The sequence below is a fragment of the Diplotaxodon limnothrissa genome, linkage group LG14 (assembly GCF_057381915.1).
Source record: "Diplotaxodon limnothrissa isolate DT_005_m linkage group LG14, D_limnothrissa_male_GT1.1, whole genome shotgun sequence".
Taxonomy (NCBI): domain Eukaryota; kingdom Metazoa; phylum Chordata; class Actinopteri; order Cichliformes; family Cichlidae; genus Diplotaxodon; species Diplotaxodon limnothrissa.
The window spans coordinates 33,961,347-33,985,518 of NC_140609.1; the positions used below are offsets into that span (position 1 = coordinate 33,961,347).

At 38.4% G+C, this 24,172-nt stretch overlaps 1 protein-coding gene across 3 annotated transcripts; it reads left to right on the top strand.

Moving 5' to 3' along the window:
* The first annotated feature begins 3,323 nt into the window (after positions 1 to 3,323).
* On the top strand, positions 3,324 to 22,549 carry LOC146619236 (high affinity cationic amino acid transporter 1-like). Of its 3 annotated transcripts, XM_085370919.1 has the most exons (13): positions 3,324 to 3,806; positions 4,147 to 4,220; positions 13,522 to 13,928; positions 14,010 to 14,168; positions 14,253 to 14,424; positions 14,525 to 14,658; positions 14,738 to 14,960; positions 16,055 to 16,194; positions 16,776 to 16,878; positions 18,286 to 18,485; positions 18,586 to 18,737; positions 19,225 to 19,333; positions 19,438 to 22,549. In XM_085370919.1, the coding sequence occupies exons 3-13, from the start codon at positions 13,559 to 13,561 to the stop codon at positions 19,608 to 19,610; spliced, it is 1,935 nt and encodes a 644-aa protein (XP_085227045.1). In that variant the 5' UTR covers positions 3,324 to 3,806; positions 4,147 to 4,220; positions 13,522 to 13,558; the 3' UTR covers positions 19,611 to 22,549. The 3 variants fall into 3 exon arrangements, with proteins under 3 accessions (XP_085227045.1, XP_085227046.1, XP_085227047.1); XM_085370920.1 differs by lacking the exon at positions 4,147 to 4,220; XM_085370921.1 differs by lacking the exon at positions 16,055 to 16,194 and adding an exon at positions 16,459 to 16,595 and having other exon boundaries at positions 3,325 to 4,220.
* The last annotated feature ends 1,623 nt before the right edge of the window (positions 22,550 to 24,172 follow it).

Genomic DNA, 24,172 nt, shown 5'->3' on the forward strand with positions numbered 1-24,172 from the left:
TTACATGTTTCAGAGCCAGGAGGCTACAGAATCCAGAGACTCTTCTAACCCCTTATTTAAAGACAAGTTGCAGCCATGGACAATATAAATTTTTTATACTGTCTGGTAATGGCCACTATAGGATGAAGAAGATTGTGCCTCCTTCTGATGATCTTAGCAGCATTTCCCGCTTTCTTGAAAGCCCTTGCTTTATGTTGTACAACCTGAACCTGGTCATACTTTCCCACTGCAGTACTTGTTTGGATTGGGAAACAGGAAATCAGGATATAGGTCAAATTTCTTCTGCATTGTGCCAAACAAATTTTTTCTAAAAAGATTATTTTAGACTAATGTATTAATGGGTATTGATTTTTTGCCTCCCCCCCCCCCCCCCCTTTTTTTTTTTTTTATATCGTGGCTCAGATATAATAGTAATGCACAAAGGATCCAAACGGGTGCTATTGGAGTTAGCGTTATCTTTTTTTAAGCAAGATCAAGATATTTCTGTACCGAAAGCTTAAAGACATGATTGATATCCATTTGTATTATCTAACTCTTGGCAAGAGAGCAAACCAGTGAATTTGAAGCGGCCCTCAAATGTCACTATCAAATGCTTTAAAAGGAAGGATCCGATGCCTCCTGGGTCAAACTGATTTGCATCTTTGCTTTTAATGTGACTGATATGATTGTAAAATCTTGGTGGAGCCCTCTGGCATGAGCAAGGGAGAGTGGAATATCAATGCGTGTGATGGGACTGTTGTCAGGCCCAGCAGAGAATAACAGAAAATCCGCTCAGTTTTTCATCTTTATGCAGAACGCTGACAGTGACTGGCTCCAACACAGATCTTTGGGACCCAAAGTGCCACTCGTTTTCTATTGAAGAAAGTAATTAACTACATTCTCCGGGTATCTCATGTCTATTCAATCCTCATTAAACAGCTTGAATGAAAACCATCAGTGCTCAAGCTCCTGATAACCACAGCTGGGAAACACTGGCCTATAGCAACAAACTGATTTTAATACAGATTCCAGAAGACCCTGTTTATTAACGTGGTTAAGATAAGAGGTTTGATTAATCCTGAAGAAAGGGACAAAGCTTGTATCTAAAAGGAGTAAAAGGCCGTGATAGCAGGTTGACTAAGTATTTCTTTTGAGGCACTTCCCCCTCAGTTTCCAAAAAGAACTGCATTGCTTTAAAATCGCCTAAGACCACCTACTCCCATTTATCAAGGGCAGCTACAATTGGCCCACAGGGTGAGCGGCAGTCAACCATAAATCTAGAAATGTCAGATAAGCCAGTGTATAGAGCACTTCTCTTACCAATTATGTTTTAGAGGTTTGCTACATGCAGTAGTTATAGTCAAAGCAAAGGAGGGAGTCTTAAAGCAGCTTGATTTATCAACCGATCTCAAAAACTTCTGCTGCTATTACCAGCAGGACTCCCCAAAAGATGACTGCTCTTCTTGAAAGCTCTGTGTCCCAGGGTAGTGCAGATCTGTAACTTCTTTTTTTTTTTTTTGCTTCGGCTTAAGATGCCTTTACATTGATAATCCTAAATCGCAGTGTACATTTGTATTATGTATTAACATCCAGACTAAAATAAGAGGCTCGCCACATGATACCATGGAGCAGCCTCAGCAGGAAACTCAGAGCGTGGAGTTTAACAGCTTTGTTTTCCCATTGGAGACTTTTGCAACTTCACATGCAAGCCATAATCATCTAGTGTTGATGCGAGTGTTTGTATGCATTGATGAAAGGAAGGAGGAACAGCAGGGGGAAAATGTCAATGTATGCGCACTGATATAGGGCTAATTTTAAAATTAACACATGACTGCAGGGTGTGTTGTTGTGTCTGATCACCATCAGGGATTCTTAGGGAGAAGCTGCTTAAGCTTTTACTTGTAAAGAGTGCCATCTGGTGCCTGCAAGGCTCCTTAACAATAAGTTCTCTGGGTGGAGCCAAAGTAGGGTTGCCAACTCCCTGAAAAATAAATAAGGGACACCTCGTGGCCAGGGCCGGGCGACCCAGTTGTCTTCACCCTTCCCAGTGTGGTGAATTTTCTAGCTCTTTTTTTGTGTGTGAAATTATTTTTTTAACCATTTGACTTGAATTTGATTTAAGTAGATGTTTATTCTTTGTGATATGAACACATGTGAAACAAATGATCATTTAGCCATTTATTTTTAGCTCAAAATGACAACATTAACACAATAAAACAGGTCTCCTTCTTAAACAGAAGCCTGTCATGCTTAACTTTTGAGAATATAAGTAAATCTTTCTTTAAAAGAACTCTGTCCTGCTTAACTTAAAATAATAGAAAACAATAGAAAGAAAAACATTCTTGTAACAGTGCACATTTAGTGCATTTAGTACAATTGGCTTAATGCTAATCAGCTGCTCCTGTTTGTAAACCCGCTTGTTCCCATGATTACGCATCTTAACTCATCATCATTATTCATCTATGTATTACTTTTATGTATTAGTCATCTATTTGTTGTAATCATCTATCCTTACAGTTGTTTATTACACAAAATAAATTATATTATCACACTTCTGGCCACATAGCACTGATATTCACTGCACATGCCCATATTAACTTTTTCCAGCCAGGTGTTTTCCTTTTCCCATTTTTCCCTTTCTCTGAACAAACATTGCTGCTCTAATGCTGGGCTTACACTGTGCGGTTTTAGGCCCATTTTGAGCCGATTTTTGAGTGATCGGACCGATTTTGGCCTTCATCGTGCCTCGTGTAGTATACGTGGGGTAACGAGAAGTGATTAACACCTCACGACCAACTCCCGATCATCAATCGCTCGTGAGGGTCTCACCACAGCCGCTCACACTGCTCGCGCGCAAACACGTAAACGTTGGTGTAAAAGATGGAGCAGCACGGCTGTGCAGCGTGTGATCTGGACACAAGCGATGGAGGTACAACTTGTAGAACTTTGGAAAGCTCATCCGAGCCTTTTCGATGTGGCCTCAGAAATTATCACGACACAACAACCGTGAAAATAGTTGGATTTACACTGCTGCTCAATCACAGCTGCCCGATCAATGTTTTTCATTAGCAATTTAGCAAAGTTGATGGTGGTGGTGTGCGTGTCTGTGTGAGTGAAAGACGGAGAGAGAGAGCGCGACAGATTTTCTGTTATAACCTTCATTTTATGGAGGCACAGTGTGAGCACTCAGGTCGCATCAGAACATCGGGCGGTATAGTGTGAGACCTGCATCGTGACCTACCAACTTCTAACCCCTGCGAGTCAATCGTGCAGTTTGAGCAGGAGCTGAATAACGTGACTGAAAAAATCGCACAGTGTCTGCCCAGCTTTAGGTGTACTGTCGTCCGAGACTTGCACCGCAGTGTCGGCGTTTGTTTCCCTGTTGGCCATGCTTCTTGTTGTGGTCATCTGTTGTCTTCCGGTATTTTCTCCGTAAGCGACCTTTCCTTGACCAATGAGATGAGCGGTAATCTGAATTGTCATACTCGTAAGTGTGCTGTCAGCTCATTGGTCACAAAGCAGGAGAGGGGCTGGGAATTATGTTTTCAAACAAAGCGTTAATTCCATTAAAAGTTATAGACTACTTTTGATTCTCACTGTATTACGGGACAAAGTGCGTCCCTTATTAGCTCAATACGGGACGTGTACTTTTGTTTCGAAATACGGGACGATTCCGTATTTTAAGGGACGGTTGGCAACCCTAAGCCAAAGTGACACACCTCCGTGGGCGCGCTCGAGTTGTTCCCCGCTGGATTGTCCGTTGTAGGCGGAACATTTTTCATTCCACGGTTGACAGAAATGGAGGGTCTGAACTCTTCCTGAACTAGGCAAGACTTCACGAGCATGCTTTTGCTTATAAATTAATTTATTAGGCTGTGAGAGAACAGCAACATTTTGTTTCTCAGCCTTGACTGTAATAGTTCACAAGGAAGCGGTGCACGTAGTGTTAAAGTCAAGGAAGGCTGATGCAACTTCCAGATGGGGGTTTTATCGAGGAGTGGGCTTTACCTTTCCGTTCATACCAGCAGACCTTAAAGTAGTCCAGTGGGCGAAGTTATGTATTGATCCGCCGTTTTAGAGTTCCGAGTGTTTGTGCGACTTTATAAAAGACTGGTCTTTGCAAGCGGAGAAACATTGCCTTTTATAGCACCGCATTGCCTTTTACAGGAGTCAGAAGTCATTTCCAGCAGTGACCTATCTGGTGTGAACCCACGCTGAAAGTAGCTCAGACACAGACACAGGTACAATGTAATCTCTTTGTATTAACATTTGTTTTAATAGCTTGTTTAAGGTTTTGGGGAAATGTTGCGATTTCACAAGGTTTAAGTAAGCATATGCTGCATTTTGTAACCATAGAAAACTGCATTTTTTTTTTTACCGACTAGTTAAACTGTGATAGGATTAACAATTTAGATTTAGAAGTAAATCATACAAAACACTAAGAATCTGTTCAGATTTACTTTTCTCTTAATCAGAGGCGGAGGCAGACATTTGATACACCCGGGGCTTAGCCCTAAGGATAGTATGCGCGTTTGTGTGTGTGTGGGGGGGTGTTGAAATGACTGAAAGATTAATAGGCTCTGTTTTGAGTTTTGTTCAAAAAAGAATGACTTCATATAGGGAAAAATATATATCACATATGCAGGACACCTTAAACTAGTTTTTTAATTAAGCAGCAAGGCAGAACAAAGTTGGGGCTTTATCAAGACATGTGGACTAAACCCCAATTCAACCAGACCCAGAACTGATCCAGAATTAAAACAGGACTACAACAGTTCAAAATCAGGACTACTTAGAACTTAACCAAGACAGAATCAGAACTAGATGATAGTAGCACTAAAAATAACACTACACTTATTTTTTAATTCTACCAAAGTCCACTATTTAGATTGAGAAAAGTTTATATAATTATTTAGCCTTGTTGTGCAAACAAGCCTGCAGAACTTAATAAATGTAGAATTTGAAAAATAACAAACCTAAAAAGAAACACTAGGTATGAGATACATGAGGACCTATGATACGGTGATACTTTTGGTAAACAACCATTTGACTAACATGTGTGTCTCACCTGCTCTTGTTCATCTCTGTTCTAACCTCTCTCTCCATCTCTGTTCCTCTCTCTCCCTCTTTGTGCTGACAATCAAACCAAACACCAACATCATCAAATATACAGTTGAAACCAGATATTTACAAACTCTTCAGATAAAAACACTTCTTTAATTGTAACATCAAATCAGACTAAATGTTTATTTTTTTAGTGTATATGTACTCCTAAATTTGATGAATGTGATAAAAAAAATAGACAGCTCTGTCTCTCTTTATTCTGACATTTAACTAATTCAAAAGATATTTCAATATTTATTTATCCAAAACAAAACAAGTTTACTCTAAATTGATGTTGTACAGTAAAAAATGTTCTTGTGTTTTCCATAAAGTGTATGTAAATATCTGGTTTAAACTGTGAATATACTGCTGTGTATTGAAATTCCTCTTGTTTTGCATAGAAATATACTGAACAACATACAAAGCATAATATATAAAATAACATCTACCTGAGTTTTTTCTTTGAAGCCCCTTATGTCCATTCTTGTATATCAGTGCATTACTGAAACCGATTTATTTAGCCGTGGAGGGAAACAACTGAAAATATGAAATAAACACACATGTAAGCTAAGACTCTCTAAAGAAACAGCATTGTTGTTGTTCGGCTTTTCATTTCGCCATTTGTTGATTCACTTGAAGAACGAGTAACCTAATATGGGTCAAGTGATCAGTTTGATATCAATCTTTCGTGATACACCGTCATATTTACATTATTTGTACAGTAGGAATGATTTGCTTTGGTACCTGGTCGAACTTCAGTTCTCCTCTGTCTGTCTGGCTGCGTTTCTCCAACAGCGCACTCGCAGGCAGCAGCTCCTTCTTTTTGTTCATTTTTGTTTTAAATGTTACGCCAAGTTCCCCTTTATAGAATTTTTATCTTGCTTATTTAAAAAGTATTTACTGTACTTTATATAGACACTACAATCCAACTGAAAAGCGAACTAACCAGCAAACAGGAGTGTGTGTTTGTTTGTGTGTGTGTGTGATATCCAATGATATCTGAATTAATCATTTTTTTATAAGCCAGGACTCAAAATTTTTAATACCTTTAGCATTTATTTTCTTTTTTTTAGTGTGAAAGTTATGGTTTAAATGCTGTTTTGGTGTTTGAATAGCACACGATATATGAATTAATGAAGTAAAAAAGCATAGGGAAGGTACAGGATGTCAACAGTGAATCAGTTAAGAGTCTGTAAGCTGCGTTTTAACAAAGATAACATTTATGGTGTCAACATCACATCACATCATTTCATAGAATGTGCTGTTGTTGATTACACTGTTTGTGTGAATTGCGCATACCAAATAACAGTTCCCCAAAAGAACAATAAGTGGACTGCACCTTCAGCTTTTATAAACATTACTTGCTGAAGCTGTTTGCACGAACACAAGAATCCAAATCAGTCGTATCAGACATTAACCTCCTAGGACCTGGCGTCCACATATGTGGACATCACATTTTGGATTGTCTAGACCAAAATACAAAATCTTGCTCTACAAGAACCCTTACGAGGACATTATACTGCCACTGTTCTATCGAAATTTAAAGCTAATGTCCTCATATGTGGATCTCATTTTTCTCAGAAACAAAAATTAGGTAAAAATCTGTTAATTCTTTGTTTTTACATTCATCAGGTCCCAATAAGAGCAAATAGCAAAAAGAAATTAAAAATGCATGCCATGAAAGAGTTCACGTCTTAGGAGGTTAAATGATCTTCACCCTGCCCTCTTGCTAGCACAAGTCTGTGTAATGTCTCATTGAGCCCATGTGAACGTCTACAGAAATTTAGTTATCTTATACTCTTTATTTACACTCATGGGAATGAATTTCATGGTAATTTTGAGGGTTTACTGTTTGAAAACAAAAATAATTCTGGATGATACAGGTGCCACGATTCCCTTGAGACTGACATTCCCACATGCAACAAAGTCAAAGCAGCATAGTAAAACAAAAATGTGAAACGCAGGAATTTTTCTAAAATAGGTTCCTATAGAAATGTACGCAAGGTCAAACATGTCTTTGCAGAATTTCACAGGCATCCATTAATCCGAGAAAGTGGTAAGTCATTCCACTATTATTTTCATCTTTTAGCATCACAGGGAAGTATGATTTATTTAGGTCAAGCGTGAGTGGCGTGGGAGTCCTTCATATCAGAGTTTCTCTGTTTTCTTCCACAAGGTCAAGAAAACCGTACAGCAGTGTTTAAGATATACTTAAGAGCTTCATTACTTAAAGGTATGAACAGCTCAAAACAACTCAAAAAATGTGCAAACTATGTTTTAATGACTGGATGCTGTTGCTTGTTTGTCGTACCTTCAGTGTCACAAGGTCAGATTATCCTGGAAAGGAAAGTTTGTTTGGCTTGTGCAAGAAAGACGTCTGTGTTATGAACTCGCTCATGTGCCACATCCCCACAAAGGCAGATGGGCTTGTTGTAGCGCTGCAGAATAGCAGTTTAGTGCCAGGTGTTTAGAGGTCACCTGAATTGGCTCTTATGGCTTTTGGCTACTTTCAGATTCATGCAGAAAATTTTGAAATTGAAGATGGTTAACAACGTTTCTCAAATTCGGGTTAAACAATGTCAGGTTGCGTGTTTGGATGGATAGTTTGTTTGTTTGTTTGCTTTTTTGAGAGGAACTTAGAGCTTAGGAAGTTAGGGCTGTTCGATATAACAATATATATCGGAAGACGATATGAAAACGTCTGTCGTTTCATATCGTTTGTTTCGTGGTGTCGCAGAATAAATTGTTTACGGCAGTTTTGGCGGTCACTGTGGTGGCTATAATAATTTCTTAAAGTTCGCTCTTTTTCTTATATTTAAAATAACCACACTACGGACGGACAAGCAACAGTTTTTACGTGTTGTCGTTATCAACAACGATGGTAAACCCAGCATGTGGCTCTGCCGTCCACTTCTTTATTTTCCACATAAACCTTTCACAATAAAACTGAAGATCCTGTTGAGATTTTTCAAAATAAGAGATTCACAGAATTTAGAGAAAATGTAAAATTTTTGTGATATATATCGCTGTCGGGATGATAAATGTCTTATATCGGGATATGAGATTTCGGTCTTATCGCATAACCCTAAGCACAGTTGGGTTTGCAATAGATCTACCATTTTAAGTCAACAATGAGCCATCCTAATGTTGGACTGGGTACCAGACAAACATATTTCAAGGCTATAATTGACTATGTGCACGAGACAATGCTAACTTCCTGGTTTGAGACCGGATGTGGGGTTGTGCATTTCCGGTAGCTTTACTTTGCGGTCAATCGCTACTGCGAAGATATACTCCAAAATCATGTCCAAAACTCGAAAACGGAAAGATTGCGTTAAGTTACAAAGAGCAGAAGGTGGGAACACTCACCACTGTTGTGTCATAAAAAATCTAATGATCAATTTTGACGTTTGAAGCGTTTAGATCGATCAGTTGTTTACATCACTCAACACAAGCAGAACTCCATTACTGCAGCAGAAGACACATCGTCCACATTCAGAAGCACATCTCTGTATAGTGACTGGTCTTATGATTTAATCAGGCAAATGTTCAGCATTCGTCTCTCCTGTACAGTACAGAATCGCTGCATTGATCGCTAGCAGTGTGACTCTGAGGTGCAGTACTGTATGTCCACGATGTCCACCAAACGTTTTGCACCGTCAAAAAATTAAATTGGCTACTTGATTTCACCTATCGCTGGTTATTTTTAGAACATAACACCCGCGATAAACGAGGGACAGCTGAGAAATATAACATTTGAATCCCTTTTCTCTTTTGCTCTGAGGCGCGGGGGAAAAATATCGACAAGTCGATGAACATCATTTACAGATATATTGGGTAAATGCCCAAGACATCTATAGAAATGTAAATCGCCGCTTGATTCATTCATCTGCTTAACTTGTTTTGGACCGTAAACCAGGCGCGAACAGGACACCGGAAACAAAGCTCCCCACAGGAGTTTCCGCACCGGAAGTAGCATATGCTAACGTGCACATAGTCAATACTATCTTTTAAATCAATGTACACGAAGAGAGTCTTTTGAGATGTTGTTTCTATTAAAATTGGAATACCAAGTCTTTCCCAGCACCTCAAATACCTAATCCAGTTTACCTGAGATTTTTTTTTCTTTCTTTCTTTCTTGTTTTGGTTTTGACCAGAGTTGTAGTTACTTTGTTAGCTCAAAGTTTTCTTTGAGTTCTCACTGTTTTCCTCCTGTCGTCCTCAAACGTATACCAGTGTCACAGCATTTATCAAAGGCATTTGAAGGAGCAATGTTTTGCCTACAGCCAAAAAGTGAGAAGCATGTGATTGACTTCTGTTCCAAATATACTTGTGTACCCCTATGTGCCATGGGCAGGTGTTGTGCTCATTGATTGGTTGAGAAGAGGGCAGTGTCCTTTCCCGCCCACCCTCTGTTTTTAGCTCAGCCGTTACACGCCACATCATGTGAACGCTTCGGAAGCTCTCTGCAGTTTGTCACTTTTTTTTTATCCCAGGAAAATGACGTTTGTTTTCCTCTAGCAGCTTATAAGGGCAAATTCTTCCATGCCTTACTTATTTTAACATTTTCCACTGATACCAGATGGACTTATTTCCTTTTTAGTTTCAGCCCTGTTTATTTTGGCAACCGCATTTTGGTGTAATCGCACAGAATTGAAATACCTAGGTGACCAGGTCACAACAACCTAGAAAGGCAACTCAGAAGTGTCAAGGTCAGACAGAGGACTTTCTGACTAGCGGTGGTGGTACCCTAACCTGACATGGCAGATGGTTTATTACACAGATCCATCTGGAATATTGTCCTTGTAAAGTGTTTGGAAAAGCACTAGCACTCTCAAAAACACTTGGCACATGATTAGATAAACCATCTGCTTATCACCATCAACTGCAAACTAACTTCAGCTGGTCTGATCAAGAGACTAGGGGTGGGGGGGGTGGAGCGTCCTGCCAGAGATGAAGAGCTAAACGCATTCTGGGGAAGTTTGAAACCCAAGTAAGGAGTCATAGCTTTACAGTTAAACAATTCATAACATCTTCGCATGGAAAATGTGCACATTTTAATCACTCACAGGTTGCCACTTTCAAAATAAGAATAAAAAAGAAATACCTGGCCTTCATTTAGCTGCAGATTTATTGAGTACTAGCTCCTTGTGCATACGTTTGGTCTAAACCTGCTTGTTTGGCTATAAACTCATAAAGTAAAGCCTGGATTGTGGATTGTCTTGTGATCATAATCTCCAAATCCAGTTTCTTCTCCAGATATTCAGTTCTCTACTGTTAATGTGTCTGCTTACCAGTCATAGAGTTCTTTTTCTTCTACATTAATTCCTAACACAAGCCAACACAAGTTTCCTTGAATAAATTGCTGTAAGAGGGTGAAGTAATATAATCAGATCATAATTTCCATAGCCTTGCTGTGTTCTTGAATTGGCGAAAACCTGCCGGAGTCTGTTTGTTTAGCCCCTGAGGGATTATATCTGGCATCACAGCTGCTCCTGAGGCTATGTGATGTGTCACTGTTCTATTTGTGAGCGAGACACCTGAATGTTTTGTACACTAAGAGGCATCTGTGTCATATGTCTCAGTGGTGCTTGTAAACGTCTCCCCCAACTCTGTTCTTCTGAAACTGATTCTGGATCTAAAGAGAGAAGTTGCAACTTGGAACTAAAAGCAGAGCAGCTGAGTTCATCAGTAAAGGTAGAAGTTCCTGCTGGAAGAGCTTCATTGACACTGTGTGTTTGCGCACGTGGGTGTGTGGGGTTTTTTTTTTGTGTGTGTGGGGTTTTTTTTAAGGCAGGGGGAGGGGGTCTTTCTGTCCTTTGATATGCAGTATATTTTGTGTATAGCAGGGATGTCAAAATCATTTTATATTGTGGGCCACATCCAGCCAGACCACATGATAAATGTGTAAAATTACCCCAAAAATCCTGGTAGTTAATTGCCCTGACTGTCCATTTAATTATAGAATGTAAAGTTTTCATTAACATGTATACATTTTATTTATTTATTTATTTATTTAATACACTGTGAAATCAATGTAAAAAACAAACAAACCAAAAAACAAAAACATTTCTATAGTAAATAATGGAAAAATCAGGAGCTTTTTTTTGTCATTTGATTGTTTATCTATTACTTAATTTGGTGGTACTTAGTTTGATGTTGTATGAATGGAAAAGGTGGGGTGGGGTCTTTAACAATAGGAAAAGCTTTAAAACATATTAAAATCCATGTAAAAATCTATTTGCTCCTTAACATTTTCCAAAGCTGTTCAGTGGGCCTGATTGGAGTGTTTGCTGGACTGATTCTGGACCCTGGGCCGACACCGCTGTGTAGTGGTAGACATCTTTGGCTAACAAGTGAACAGGGAAAGTTCCCAGTTCGATTCTGGGAGGAGAAATTGAATCCCCTTAGGATCGTGTCTGGAAGGGCATCTGTTGTAAAAACTCTGCAAAATTAAACAGAGTTACCTGTAGAGGCAACCCCTTATGAAAAAGGGAGCAGCCAAACAGCTGTTTCTGCTTCTGCTATTTCTTCTGGTATGCTTTAAGAGCTTCATAGATTCTATACTTTAGTACAACTGAATAAATCCCAGATCTAAAGTTTCGGAAGTGCAGCCTGTACAATCACGCTGTCACTGGAATTTTCATGCATTCAGCCATTTGTTTGGTCTTTTTATATGTTATTTATCAGTAAGAATAAACAGTCAGTAACATTAATTTCACTTTGATCTGCCAACAAACTTTAGTGAATTTCATGTCTCCTGTATTAAGCTATGGAAGAGTGTCATTAACAGGAAAGAGCAAAGAGGCTGAGCCTTTGTACAGATGATGAGTTCAGGTGGAGTGAAAGAAAACGTTTTTCTTACTTTCAAACAGAAGCTCATTAAAATCTTTACTAGGTAAAAGTTGTTATTAGGGCTGTTCGATATAACGATATATATCGGATGACGATATAAAAACGTCTATCGTTTCATTTTACGCAATCGTTTGTTCCGTGGTGTCGCAAAATAAACTGTTTACGGCAATATTTTTTCATGGTTTTGATGGTCACTGTAGTGGCTATATTAATTTCTTAAAGTTCTCTCTTTCTCTTATATTTTATATAATCACACTACGGACGGACAAGCGCCTGTTTTTATGCGTTGTGGTTAGCAACAAAGACGGTAACAGCATCGCGTGTCCGCTTGTTTATGTTCCACATAAAGCTTTCACAATAAGCCTCAAGATCCTGTTGAGACTTTTCAAAATAAACCGAATCAAGTAAAAGAGCACGTTTATTATTATTTACGGATGAGAATTAAAAAAAGAGTCGTCAGGTGCTAAAAAATAAACCTTAGACTCAAACGTTAGAACAGGCTTTTTCCCGCAGCACGCCGTGTAATAAATACACACAAAGAAAACGGCGGCCGTTACAACTAAAAATGTATAGTTTCGTGCATCGGTTAAAACACTCGACTCCAGCTACATGACGTGCAGCTGGAAACACTTCCTGCAAGACGAGCTGCCCGAGATTCACAGAATTTACAGAAAATGTTACATTTTTGTGATTTATATCGTTATCGGACGATAGATGTCTTATATCGGGATATGAGATTTTGGTCGTATCGCACAGCCCTAGTTGTTAGGTTGCATTAACATCAATTATTGTTATGTACACCATTAGAATGTCAGTTTTCTGCTGCAGGAAACATTGCAGCAGTGCAATGTTGTTATGCTTGCTTTTCCTCATTGCAGCCACCACAACTGCTTTAAAGGCGTACAGACACACGTACTCACTCATTCACTACCACATTCCACACGTGTTACCACACGTGCAAAAGCACTTCAACACGCAGCAAATTTTTCTCATCTAGAAGATGCAATAATGCCTGAACATTTTTTGTGCCTCTTGCTAATGTAAGAAAGCCTTCGAAGAACACAGAGTAAAGGCTGTTTTATTGTGTGCCGTAGTTCAGGTTGCAAGCATGCCTTGATGTAACTGTACTTGTGATTGTTTATTAATTTATTTTTGCATTTAAAAAATGTTTTCTGTAAAAATTTAGATTTTAATATGGCACATAAATACAATTAAACGATTTAGTTATTTAGGCATTACAATTACTAAAATTCCTACAATTTAAAAGACCTGTTTTTATTTTATTTTTTTGTCTTTTTGTATCTATTTTTGTTCATTAATAAGCAAAAGTATTTGTTATCCAATTAACTAATGGATGACAATACTGATAACTGTAGTCCTACATTAATGGCAAGAATTATGGGATAGGTTTTTTTTCTTTTCAGACTAATAACTTTATAGTTTCTTGTGTTGTAAACATACATGTTATACGTGTTACATTTAAACCAAATGTTTTTTGAATTTAGATCGTCTTCATTTGCTTATTGACAGTTGCGTAGTCTCTTTTCTTATTTTGTCATTATTTCTGTTCTGCTTTATCAACAGGAGTCTATTGACGAAATTCTCCAAACTGTAAACCAAGATGATTCTGTCTTCACTGAAAGGCATTGGGAAGAAACTTCTGAGAGTGAAGGTTGTGGACAGTAGCATAGAGGAGTCCCGCTTGGCTCGATGTCTTAACACGTTTGACCTTGTGGCCCTGGGCGTCGGCAGCACACTCGGTGCTGGCGTCTACGTGCTCGCTGGTGCCGTAGCCCGAGAAAATTCAGGACCCGCCATTGTCATCTCCTTCCTCATCGCTGCCATGGCTTCAGTCTTGGCTGGTCTGTGCTACGCCGAGTTTGGAGCGCGTGTTCCCAAAACTGGCTCGGCTTACCTCTACAGCTATGTTACGGTTGGAGAAGTATGGGCATTTATCACCGGCTGGAACCTCATTCTCGCTTATGTCATTGGTGAGACGCTTTAAATAAAGAGGGAGTTCCCTGCTACTCTTGATTCTTGTTAAGTTTACATACCGGATACTGTTTGCACAGGAACTTCGAGCGTGGCCCGGGCATGGAGCGCAACCTTTGATGAGCTTATTGGAAGGAAGATTGAGCTGATTTGCAGACAATACATGACCATGAACGCCCCGGGAGTCTTGGCAGAATATCCAGACATATTTGCTGTCGTAATCATAATCGTTCTGACAGGTCAGAAATGGATGCATCTCTCGCTTGTTTTGTCTATTGCTTCAGATTATGTTCTTTAATCGTTCATGTTTTTACTGCTTGCAGGGCTGCTTGTATTTGGTGTAAAAGAGTCAGCCATGGTAAACAAAGTGTTTACCTGCATCAATGTACTGGTGCTGGTGTTTGTAGTCATCTCTGGCTTAGTTAAAGGAAACAAAGAAAACTGGAACCTGAACCCTGAAAAGATCCTTAATGCCACCAGAAACTCTACTTCTAAGTGCGTTTAATAAATATCTTATTCTCAAATGTCTATATCCCTAATGATACATCAGAGGTTTTTATTAAATGAGTAAATATTTTCTGTCTGTTATTTCTAGTGTGTCCGATTTCATTCCAAATGAGGATGTTCTTGGTGCTGGTGGTTTCATGCCCTTCGGTTGGACTGGAGTCCTTTCTGGTGCAGCAACCTGTTTTTATGCCTTCATAGGGTTTGACTGCATTGCCACTACAGGTGAGGGAGAATATATTAAATTGGTGACTCATAAAGGAGCTATGTTCTCTTAACATGCTGGATCATGTTCCCTCCCCAGGAGAAGAAGTAAAGAATCCACAGAGGGCCATTCCTGTTGGCATTGTGGCCTCTCTCCTCATTTGCTTTGTGGCATACTTTGGTGTATCTGCAGCCCTCACTGTGATGATGCCTTACTACTTGCTGGACAAGAGCAGCCCTCTTCCTGTGGCTTTTAAGTATGTGGGCTGGGAGGGAGCCACTTACGCAGTGGCCATTGGCTCTTTATGTGCACTGTCGACTAGGTAAGTGTGTTTCCTGCTGCCTCTCAGCATGAGCATTCATGGAGGACTTGTAATTATTTAGCACGCTTTTTTTGTTTTTTAGGAATGAATAATTCATGTCTTTTACACTTTCTATAATTTTATTATTGTCTTTTTTGCTTAGTCTAAGATTAACTAGATCTGAGATTGAATATGAGAATAAGTGGCAGAAACCATCAAAGGTATTATCTTATGGACCGAGTTGCAGAATGAATATTGATGTTAATGAAATGCATTTGCACAAGTAATATTTGATTTATTGAAAGATGCCCTGTGGTGTTTTCCTGTAACAGAAATATATTGTATACGTAGTTTTACTCACTAAAATTCATTGTGTTTATTCTTGATGTCTTACAATTATATTTGCTTGTAAAATATTAAAAGCGCAAAGCATATACGTGTTAAAACAAGCCTGCAGTGGGACGTGGTTGGGCTGTATTTTTGATAAGCTGTGCCACCTGCCGATTAACTGAGTAGTGCATCTGTGTTGAAGCAAAGTCCCACACAATAAAATATTATTACATCAAGCTAATAGCAGGTAACTCCACAGGGTGACTGTAATTCAGCTTCAAATACTTTGGGAGAAAATTTTAATCTCAAGAATAATTTCCTAGAAATATTATGATGTATTGTGGATTTTTGCTTATGTCTTAATTATATATTGTTTCATGGATTAAAAAAAACATTTACTAACTGTCTTTATCCTAATTGGCACGCTCGTTCTTAGGTAGTAGTTTGGCTATTATTAAAGAGCAGCATGTTTGCTAATTTGCTAAACTTGACACTGAAATGAAAGGCCTGATATAAAAGTGTAGGGAGCCTGAAGTTCAGTGCCAATGACACCTGTGGGATGAACTGCATTAACAACAATGACCGAACGTCACACTCCACATCACTGAAACTGAATGAGAATGCGAGTAAATCTCTCAGCTGGCTCAGCAATCACGTAGACCTACAGTTTGAATGCATTTACATTAGATCCACTCACTTTTTTTGTTTTAATCTTTTGAAACTTGTTATACATTTTGTGTGGATTGACTCGCATGGCATGCTTTTCTTTTTCTCCTGTGTACTAGTTTACTAGGCTCCATGTTCCCAATGCCCAGAGTGATCTGGGCCATGGCAGAAGATGGCCTGCTCTTCAAATGCTTGGCTAAAGTCAGCACACGAACCAAAACCCCTCTAATAGCAACAATAACATCAGGTCTTGCGGCAGGTGAGGTCACAAACTAAACTAAACTGGCTGGGGTTACTTTGTTCTGATCCTAGGCGACTCTTGGTACACATGGCCTTAAACACACTAACTCAACTTTAATCAAGTTTGTAAATTTACCAGTACAATGCATGACCACAGCAACTTGCTGTCAGGGTGTTGGGCTGAAAAATGATGGTGGACTTGTGTGACACCACACTGCACACACATTCTTTCAAGTTATAAATCTGTGCCTCCTCCTCCTCCTTCCTTTTATCCTTGGCTTAGTCTCCTTGGCTCCATGTTTCCACTCCCACGCATTATCTTTGCTATGGCCCGTGATGGTCTGCTCTTCTCGTTTCTGGCGCGTGTCAGCGCGAGGAAGACTCCTATCATCTCCACCTTTGTGGCAGGGCTTTTATCTGGTAGGTAGCTGAGATGAAGCCAAAGGCAACAGTGCCCCCTTATGGAAGGAGGATGGTGGCAAGTCGTTCAAGCTTCTAAATAATTAAGCTGAAAAAATACAATGTCTGCATTGCTTTCATGCAATTAATGTTCTTTATGGCTTTTGTAACCTTCATATGGTTCACCTGTGTCTCCTGCAGCGGTGATGGCATTCCTGTTTGACTTGAAGGACCTGGTTGACCTCATGTCCATTGGGACTTTGCTGGCCTACACTCTGGTGGCAGCTTGTGTGCTGGTCCTCAGGTAGCCCTCATCACTTATTTAGTAGGCCTTAAGTGTTTTATTTTCAATTTTAATACTGCATACTGGACACTCTGGTCTGACCCGATTTCCCACAATGATATCAACAGACTAGTCTATGATGTCTGGCGAGGATAAATGTAGAAATGGACATAATGAAAATAAAAACATTAAGAGACCACTTAATCATCACAAAGGCAGTTTAACTCAGGCATATTTAAACACTCTGGTTATGAAGCGTGAACCACTGTGAATCCATTTCTCCTGCTTCGGTGCAAATATAAGTGAAGGGACGAGCAATGGAAAGGGAAAAACGAAGACACCCCCCAAAAAGGGAACGGTTTTGCACATGTTTATTATAGAGTATTGCTGTGTCGTTATCACTCATGATTGATTGATTGTAGTCTAGTTTTACTGGTTTTTATGTCAGAAAGAGTTCATGAAGGTGGAATGAGGTTAGGGCATCTTCTAGTGGGGCCTGTGCTCACACACTAGTATCGTGCTCGTATGAATACAGGATGACACGACCTCCTCCCACTGTCTCAGAGTCTCTAAAAGCTCGGTAGGAAGCACGTATGGAAGTAGCCTCTGGGGGCCTGAGCTCTGGCAGGGCTCCTGCTGTTCTTCCTAACACAAAGAGCGACAGCCTGGTCGTGCTCTTCTTGTGTAGCAGACCGTCTCCTGGTATCTCTTCCACATACTTAACTATGCTGAGAGACACAGGAATAGGAGGAGCTCAGGAGCACAAACAAAAAGAAAAAACTACAGTTTTAGAGCTGTTACATTATGAATTTTACCGTGATGATCAAGTGGTCCCTTATTTTTATTAATTTTATTGTATTTTTTTATTTTTTTATTAGAGTCGTGTAATTTTAATTACTCAGATAATTACTCGGGAATTCCTACAGTACTGTACTAAAACGACTGACCTCCACCTTTTCTAAATCGTGTCAGTGGGAATAATAAGAAAAAGAATGCACATTATTTGTATGTCATTGATTTGATAGCTGTTAGGTTATAATAATGATTTAATAATATTTAATGATGAGATTTTATTGTGTGTTGCAACATGAGCCTCTCTGTTCAGTGTTTTTGTGACCCGGCCAGTTGTGCTTGCGTGTTAGTTTCAGAGGTGAAAGGTGAAACCATCAGCTAGATGGCACAGTGCAGTCTGAGCAGATTTGTGTGTCTTTAATACTGCTTTTCTGCTCTGCTTTGATGTAGAGAGTAGAGAAAAGCAGGAAAACCAGCTGTTGGCGCATCAGAATGGTGTCTTATCTTAGCATAATGGATTTTTAAATGTGCTACTAATTATAGCTCTGTTGTATGCAGACGTTTGAGTTGTGGGAACAGTGGGATAGGGAGTCTTACACTTTCATTTTTGTAATTTTCTTTTTTTGTCTTGTGAAGGTACCAGCCTTTACAGCCCAGTGCAGCCTATGAGATGGCCAATACTCAGGATGAGTCTGAAATTACATATAGGGATGGGAGTGTTGATATTTTATCGCAACCTGATGATCACTTTACTTTCAAAAAACTTATTAACCCTCCGAACACTGTGCCGTCATCTCTCTCTGGACTCATCGTCAACATCTGCACCAGTATACTTGGTGAGAAACTGGATGAAAGTCCCAGAACTATTCATGTGATTACTGATCCAGCACATCATCTGGTGTCATCGCTTGTTAATTTTGTTTTTTTCCCCACCAGGTGTTTTGGTGTGTGTCTTCAGTGTTGTAGCTTCTCAGGGAGGGTATGCACGCTGGTCTCTGACTGCCCTCTGTGTTATAGTGGCTATCTGCCTGGTTCTAATCATTATTATATGGAGACAGCCACAGAGCAAAACCAACCTTGCCTTCAAAGTGAGTGTGTGTCCTTTTGCTAAAGGCTTTTCTCATGCTATCTCATACCCACATAGCAGTGTAAGCTTGTCACCTTTAGAAATTAATAATCAATAACACCCAGATCCTCTTTCAAAGTAACTTCCTCCATGTAAAATAAAGAGTTAAATATGAGATATAATATACTAATGTACTATGTGATGTGATTCTAGAGACAGAAAATGCCAGTTTAGATTTTATTGTAAGCAGATATTGAGAAAAAAGCATTTAGGGCTTATTGGGTAATTCCACAATAAGTCTTAATTTCTCACTCAGGAAAAAAATTATGAGAGTTTTGAATTAAAAGTGCTGCACAATTTTTCAATCGAGCGTTAAAAAAATAACACTTAATTTTGTCAGGGATTTTCCTACATTGCCCGTACGTCTAAGATTGCTTTGCAGATTGTAAAATTTGTTTTAAATGCAAAGTTTTAGCCAGTCTTATACCCAATAAATACTCTATCCACAGGTCCCATTGGTGCCACTGGTGCCGATCATTAGCATGTTTGTGAACGTGTACCTGATGATGCAGCTCGACAAAGGAACGTGGTTGCGTTTTGCCATCTGGATGACCATAGGTACTTTAGACCAGCAGTAACAATTAACGTCTCTGCTGTAATTTTATTTTTTTAAACTTGTTATTATTATTGTCCATTAATTCATGTTTCTATGTGAATTGTAGGTTTTGCCATCTACTTTGGCTATGGTATACGCAACAGTGCAGAGGAGGCGTTAGCCAAGTGTGACAATTACGAAGATAGCTGCATAATAAAGGAAGAGGCCATACAAACAGAGAAGGAAGCCTTCTTACACAATACACAAAACTCTACCCGAGAAGATGAAGATGGTTTCTGAGGAGATAGGAGGGTTTTTTAAAACGTTTATTTAAATAGGGGTACAGGAAAGAAGGTGCAAGTATGTTTCACGGAGCGGTAAGGACAACATAACAAACAAAACAGCCCTTACCTATTGTGAAAACGCCAATCAACTAACTAACTTAGACAAATGAAAAGTTACAAACCTACAATTCGCTAACAACTCAAAGAAAAACGGGGAAAAAATGTTAAAATTGCATTTGCAGCTGTCCTCTACATGTTTTCTATGTCGAGGTGGGCACAGAACAATGTCACAAAGGACCTATCAACACAAGATTATCAATTAAATTGAGCTAACATAAAATCTAACCTAAACATAACGTATTATCATGCAGTCATGACAATGAGCTTAAAAATCCAAAATGGCCAAAGACCTTGAGTCCCTGCAGACCATGCAAGTGCTCAGTCGTCAGCCAACGACAAGAAAGATGAAAACACGAGGAGCCAGTAAGAAGAAAGAGTCCATAGACCAGGAGCTGGTACAGTATATCCTTTACCCCTTTTTTCCCAAAAAGAATGTAACATCTGTGCTGTGAAATAGCTATTAAGTTTTCTGAAAGACTATCTGCAAGTTCAGGAGACACATGGAGACAGCCAATTGTACTACTAGCCAAAAATGTTGACTACATGATGATTATAAAAAGCCTAATAAGATTTAATGGCTAATTAGCCAAGTATTTTTAATTGAAGCAGTATGAAATTATGTGAAAAGAAGATTATAGTCATATTTTTTTATTTTATTTTATTGTGCTTTGAAATGGTCAGTTTTACTAAACATAACGGAATCCATCGATTCAAAATGCTTTTGTTTTTACAAAAATATTATCCAACCATAAATGGATCTTCATAAACTTCATTTTGGGTTTTTAACAGTACATTAGAATGACCGCACATCAGATTTTCCATGAATGATGTCACATATAAAGTTCAGAATGTGTTACTGCTCACCTAGCTTCAAAGTGCTCGACATTTGTATATGTTGACCGTGTACAAAAAATACAAACACCGTCTAAGAGACTTGGACGAGGGTGAGAATTTTAATGTACCATCAGTGCCTTTTGTGAGAAAGTTGTTAGCTGAGAAATCCCTTAGTTGTAAATTTACCCTTAAGATGCAGTTTTGGGGGTTTAACCAGTGTTTCTATTACTGAAAAAATACAAGTCACAGGTCTTTGGATGTCTTGTACATTGAATGTATAGCTCATATAAAGTCAACATGGTGCTAAAAGTAGCATTTTCAGTGCATCCATGTGTTTGCAGGTCTTTCTGATTGATGGTACCAACTGCTAATCTTACCAGAGTACCAATGCTATCTGTGGGAATTTGTACTTTTTACTCAAAGAAAAAAAGCTGCTTATTTTAATCTAGTTTATATTTTAACCTTTTAAGACCCGAATTCTTCCACAGCATGCATTTTTAATTTATCTTTGATATTTGGGCATATTGGGGCCCGATGAATGTAAAAACAAAGAATTGCCAGATTTTTATTTTTTTTTTACCAAATTTTCATTTCTAAGAAAAATGAGAGCCACAAATGAGGATATTTGTTTAAAATTTCAATAGAACAGTAGCAGTATAATGTCCTCGTAAGTGGTTATCAAGCCCTTGTAAAGCAAAATTGAGTATTTTGGTCTAAATAACCCAAAATGTGATGTCCAAATATGTGGACGCCAGGTCCTAGTAGGTTAAAGTGCCTATTCCCCAATTTTTAAAGATAGGATATTCCTCTATCACGATTTGCCTTTGTGTGATACTTTATATATAAAACAAAATGTTTAAACGAAGATTGGAAAAAAAATCATATATTTATAACTACATGAAACCCAAGTGGATCCTTTTAACTTTTTAATTCACACATGCCTGAAATACAATCAGTTTGTGATTATTGCACACCTGTAGTTTACATGGTGATATAACACTTCTTTAGTTCACTTTTATTTTGAAATGCCAAAACCTACACTGTATGTTTAGAAACACAAAAATGGTGTAGGTCAAGCAGTAGAGTGTATGTATGCGTGTGTGTGTGCAGATCTTTGATGCAGCTAAAACTGAAGTACAGCAAAGTTTGTATGTCAGCAAAGGTCTGGAAATGCAACTACGTGAAAAATCTCTTCACTCAGTCCGTTTTTAAACGCTAATATATATTCAGCAGTAAATGGGTGATGGCAATGACACTGTGAGACAATTTATTTCAGCTTATGGTCCTTTTGAGGGAATCTATTAATGAAACCTGAAGCCAAAATCCATTGGATTTAACTTGATCATGCGTCAGAATAATTTCTGTAGTTTTTTAATAGTTTTTTAATAGTTCCTATAGATTATTTTTGCTGGCAATATGGAGATATCAGTGGATGTGTACCAGCTCACAAAAGTGGAGGGAATTTGGCTGGAAGTGCCTAATTAGATACTTTATAACACCTTCTCAGAAGTCTCATTATGATGATAACCCCCCTGCTTGTTGGAGGAACTGTGGAAATCAAAGTGCAAATCATTACCATATTTTCTGGGACTGCTCAATCTTGAGGGATTATTGGAGAGAAATACATAATGCCTTACAGGATATCTTTAAACGTGAAATATCTCTCGAGAGTAAGACTATGTTCTTTGGATATATACCTCAGGAATGGCCTAAATATGATAAACATTTAATAAATATTTTATTGGTGGCCTGTAAAAAGAATATCACCAGAAAATGGTTATCCCCAGAGAGCCCAAACATAAGTACATGGATGGAAATCACAATGGAAATTTATAACATGGAAAAGATAACAGCTTCTGTTAACCACAAGCTGGAGAAATTTACATCATATTGGGAAAACTGGGTTAAATATATCACGCCTCATAGGCCAGATTTTACTATTACAAACCAATAATTATGATGTATGTATATATATTTATAGGATCACCCCATACCAACACATCCGTGTTTTTTTTTGTTTTTTGTTTTTTTGTTTTTTGTTTCTTTTTTTTGTTTTGTTTTGTTTTTTTTTCTCTTTTCTTAGGTTTGTTAGTTTTGTTTTTTGTTTTTTGATTTTCGGATTATGTGATGGTTTCAATTACTTCTATCGTTGTAAGTATTCTTCCCTTATGACTTGGATGTAAATTAAAATACTATTTCAGTATTTAAGGCAGATAACCTAAGTATGAAGAATGCTTACATGATGTACATACTGTGAATGCCTGCTTTTGAAACCTTAATAAAAATATGAATTTAAAAAAAAAAAGATTATTTTTGCTGGAGTGGTATAACAATTTTTAAACACTTACCTTGTAAATAAAAGTTTTGCGCTCCAGAATGTAACCAGGCATTGTTTACCTGGCTGTTTCTAAATCAGTAAGATATCAGCACATGTTATTTTGAAACGATGCATTAATTTTAAAATGTAGAAAACATTTTAACGCTGCCTTTGTAAATAATTTTTTGATGATACTTGAGTTACTGACTGTATGCAATGTTTATGGGAGTGCTGTACTTGCTGTGGTTACATGTCAAAAGGTCACATCATGCTTCATCCGTGCTTTGCATGCTGCATAAATGCATTTTATAGTGTTGATATGTGATAATGTTCAGTGTACTGTGGGGGGGAAGGCACACTGTTCACTATATGTTGTTGTCATATTGGTTATGGTTTGTATAGTTCTCGATGTAAATAAATAATCCTGAAAGCTAAAGCTGACTTTGATTTATTTCACATAACCACCTCCCGCTGTATAGATGGTTTAGAGAATCGACATTAATTCATTAGTGTAGTTTCTTCCACTGTTACCTTTACTACTTCAAGTACAGTAATCAGAAAGATTGGAGCCAAAGAAAAATCTAAATTCCTTCAGTTTATTCTGCAGACAAACTGTTTTTAGTGTTTAACACTGTAATTAATTCATAAGACTACTGCCAAATGTAAAATGCTATAGTTACCCTAAATTAACTGTACGTTTCTGTAATGTTTAATCCAGTAATATGAGTAAGCTGTGTAATCAAAATGATCTTTTTAATGTTTGAATATAATTACTGTTATCTTTTTTTTTAATCGACTGTTTTACAAAAACAATAAATAAAGCACATGATTTTTTTTTTTTTGATTGAGGACCGATTACACTCATTTTAATTTGTTTGTATGGTTCGCCTAATAACCATTTAGCCAGACGGTCTAATAAATCTGTTAAGCACTATATTAGTCTGTGTTGCTCTTTCTCTATTCTTTGAGCTGCTCTCTTTAGAGGCCTCCACACATCTGCCGCCCTGTCTCCACCTTCCTCTGTCATGAACCCTTTGCAATGTCCTCCTCCTTTTCATGTGGCAGCTCCATGTCAACATCCTTTCAGTTGATCCACTCTCTCTCCTGCACATGCCGAACCATTTTGCCTTCTAACTTTGTCTCCAAACTGCTCGACCTGAGCGGTCCCTCTGACATATTAATTTCTGAAATTGCACCTCGTGGTCACTCTCAGTGAAAATCTGCCACCTCCGTCTCCACCCCGTCTTTGTGTCAGTGCCACTTTCTCCAAACCAAAGATCACGGCAGGACTCAGCACCTTGTAAACC